Below are 2,481 nucleotides of genomic sequence, written 5' to 3' on the forward strand. Positions count from 1 at the left end.
GCCTGGCTCCAAGATGAACCAGCACCCTCCCCACCCCCGGCAGCAACCCAGCCCCAGGAGGGCAGCCCCACCGGCAGAGCGGCTGAGCTGTGACCAGCGGGCAGAGCCACAGGGTCACAGCCGCCACTAGCATCAACATCAGCATCGAGCCTGGGCCTCTGCCGCCACTACTGTCCCTCAACCGCCGCAGGGAGTCGCCGCAGAATCCCAAAACGCGCAAGCCGGAGACTGCGCATGCGCACCAATGAGCCCCTGCGTGGGCTTGCGTGCACTGCAGCCGCACGCTCTGCCTGAACCCTGAGCATGCGCAGGCGAATCCCGGGAAGTCCGAATCCGCAACCCCCAACGAGCGCTCAGAGTCTGGGCATGCGCACACGGCCACCCGTGGCCACTCTAGTCTGAGCAAGTCTGATGAGCAAGCATGCCGTCTCCAGGGAATCCCAAATTCTTCAACCACTAGAAGCCCCAGAGCCTGAGCATGGGCATGTCGTCTGCGCATGTAAGCGTGAGCACTGGCTGTTTACGAGTTCCTAAACGCTGCGTTTGCAGCATTACCAATTTTCTGTATGGGTGCTGGCGCGTGCCCACAACCTTCCACGTGGCCGTAAAGGCCCTTGAACGCCTAAGGTGGGAAACCGGAAGAGGCGGAGGACCTGCTGACGGTCGAACTCCGCGCCCTTACTCCGCGTAGGCCCCGCCCCCTGAAGTGGCTACTTCGGGCCACGCCCCCATCGAGTGCCGAGGCACGCGCTGGGCGTCACGTGCGTTCACGGCGAGCGGAAATGACGTGAGTTGTGGGCGCCGTCAGTATGGCCGGGTTATGGCGGCGGGCACAGGCTACGTGCGATTGTGGGGCGCTGCGCGGTGCTGGGCGCTGCGGCGGCCGATGCTGGCTGCCGCCGGGGGGCGGGTCCCCACAGCAGCTGGAGCGTGGTTGCTCCGAGGCCGGCGGAGTTGCGACGCCTCTCCTCCTTGGACCCTGTGGGGTCGAGGCCCGGCAATTGGGGGCCAGTGGCGGGGACTTTGGGAAGCGAACAGCCGCGGCGGAGGCGCTTTCTCGGGAGAAGACGACGCCTCCGAGGGCGGCGCGGAGGAAGGAGCCGGGGGTACGGGGGGCAGCGCAGGCGGCGGGGAAGGCCCGGTCATTACGGCGCTCACGCCCATGACGATTCCCGATGTGTTCCCGCACCTGCCGCTCATCGCCATCACCCGCAACCCGGTGTTCCCGCGCTTCATCAAGATTATTGAGGTAATGGGAGTCCCCGCCTCGGCCTCAGGTTTCACACCTCTGCAAGCAGCGGGCTGAAGCGTGGGATCACTTTAGCTCCCTCGTGTTTTGTAGCTTTTTCAGACATCAGTTTCTCAGAGGCTGCAGTTAGAATCCTTGTCTGCTCACCACTAGCCTGGGGACCTTGAGCTAAAGTCCTCTTCGTTTCGGATCTCTTAGCATCCATTAGATGAGAGGAGTTGAACCCAGTGAGCCTAGGATTGTCCACTTAGAGTCCCGGTCGTAGAAATCCGGGATCCGGAGACACCAGAGTAGTGTTACAGCGCCGTTCGTTTTCTGCTTGCTTAGCACACACGTTTTGTAACGCTTCCTCTCCCAAGGCGCTGTGCCGTCGGGTTACGAGCCCCAATGGGATCAGAATTCATTCTTAAATACCTCTTGACTGCTTATGTGCCAGGAACTGTTCAAGGTGCTGGGGATATGGTAGTGAACAAGGCAGACAAAAATTTCTGCCTTTGAAGCTGGGCGTGGTGGCGCGCGCTGTAGTCCCAGCTACTCCGGCGGCCGAGGCGGGAGGATTGCTTGAACCCTGGAGTCTAGCTTGTCAACATGGCGAGACCCTGTCTCTTAAAAAGTAATCTGCCTCGGAGCTTACATTCTGGCAGGATGAGATAGGCAATAAAGATGAGTAGCAACTATGTTGTATTAGAAAGCAGTAATTATTACGGGAAATAATAGAGCATGGATGGAACTGGAGGCTTAGGAGGGAAGAGGTGGGAAGAGGACGTTATTCCTTCAGAGTGTTCTTGACCTTCGACCACGTACCACGTGCTGAGAATACTGTAATGAACAAGTCATACAGTCCCCGGCCTAAGAAACTTAACTTTCAGTGGTAGAAATTACATCATTTCAGAGTAAGAGGCTTGGGGGTGGGGAGGGAGCAGGATGATGTAAGGAACTTGAGCTTTTAGAGTAGGGAGGCCCCCAAATACCTTCTCCCCCAGTTCCCCTTCCCTCAAAAAAAAAAAAAATACTGATGTGGAAACTGGGTATAACTGAAGGTTATCTGTTAACAAAGCAAGGTCATACAGTGAGTCACCCTCTGCTAAACAAATCTCAAGGATCTGCTGGGGAAGGGAGAAGCCATTTCAGAGGGACAGCAGCCAGAGGGATATAGGGAGCTCTCCCACACTGCTAGTTTGTGTGTCTGAGCGACCCCTCCAAGGCCTTTCCTGTTTTCTTTTTCTTTTTTT

The 2,481-nt window shown here is 57.6% G+C and overlaps 2 protein-coding genes across 2 annotated transcripts in view; one reads left to right on the forward strand and one right to left on the reverse strand.

Moving 5' to 3' along the window:
• CATSPERD (cation channel sperm associated auxiliary subunit delta) overlaps positions 1-236 on the reverse strand; it is a 54,199-nt gene extending 53,963 nt beyond the window's left edge. The window contains exon 1 of the mRNA XM_037738466.1: positions 183-236. Coding sequence (XP_037594394.1) covers positions 183-236 — 54 coding nt within the window. The remainder of the gene's footprint in view (positions 1-182) is intronic.
• A 427-nt stretch (positions 237-663) lies between these two features.
• Positions 664-2,481, forward strand: part of LONP1 (lon peptidase 1, mitochondrial) — a 22,243-nt gene continuing 20,425 nt past the window's right edge. Inside the window, exon 1 of the mRNA XM_017528204.1 lies at positions 664-1,294. Within this exon, the coding sequence (XP_017383693.1) occupies positions 821-1,294 (474 nt within the window). The 5' untranslated portion in view covers positions 664-820. The remainder of the gene's footprint in view (positions 1,295-2,481) is intronic.

The sequence above is a fragment of the Cebus imitator genome, unplaced genomic scaffold, assembly GCF_001604975.1.
Source record: "Cebus imitator isolate Cc_AM_T3 unplaced genomic scaffold, Cebus_imitator-1.0 Scaffold53, whole genome shotgun sequence".
NCBI classification, from domain to species: domain Eukaryota; kingdom Metazoa; phylum Chordata; class Mammalia; order Primates; family Cebidae; genus Cebus; species Cebus imitator.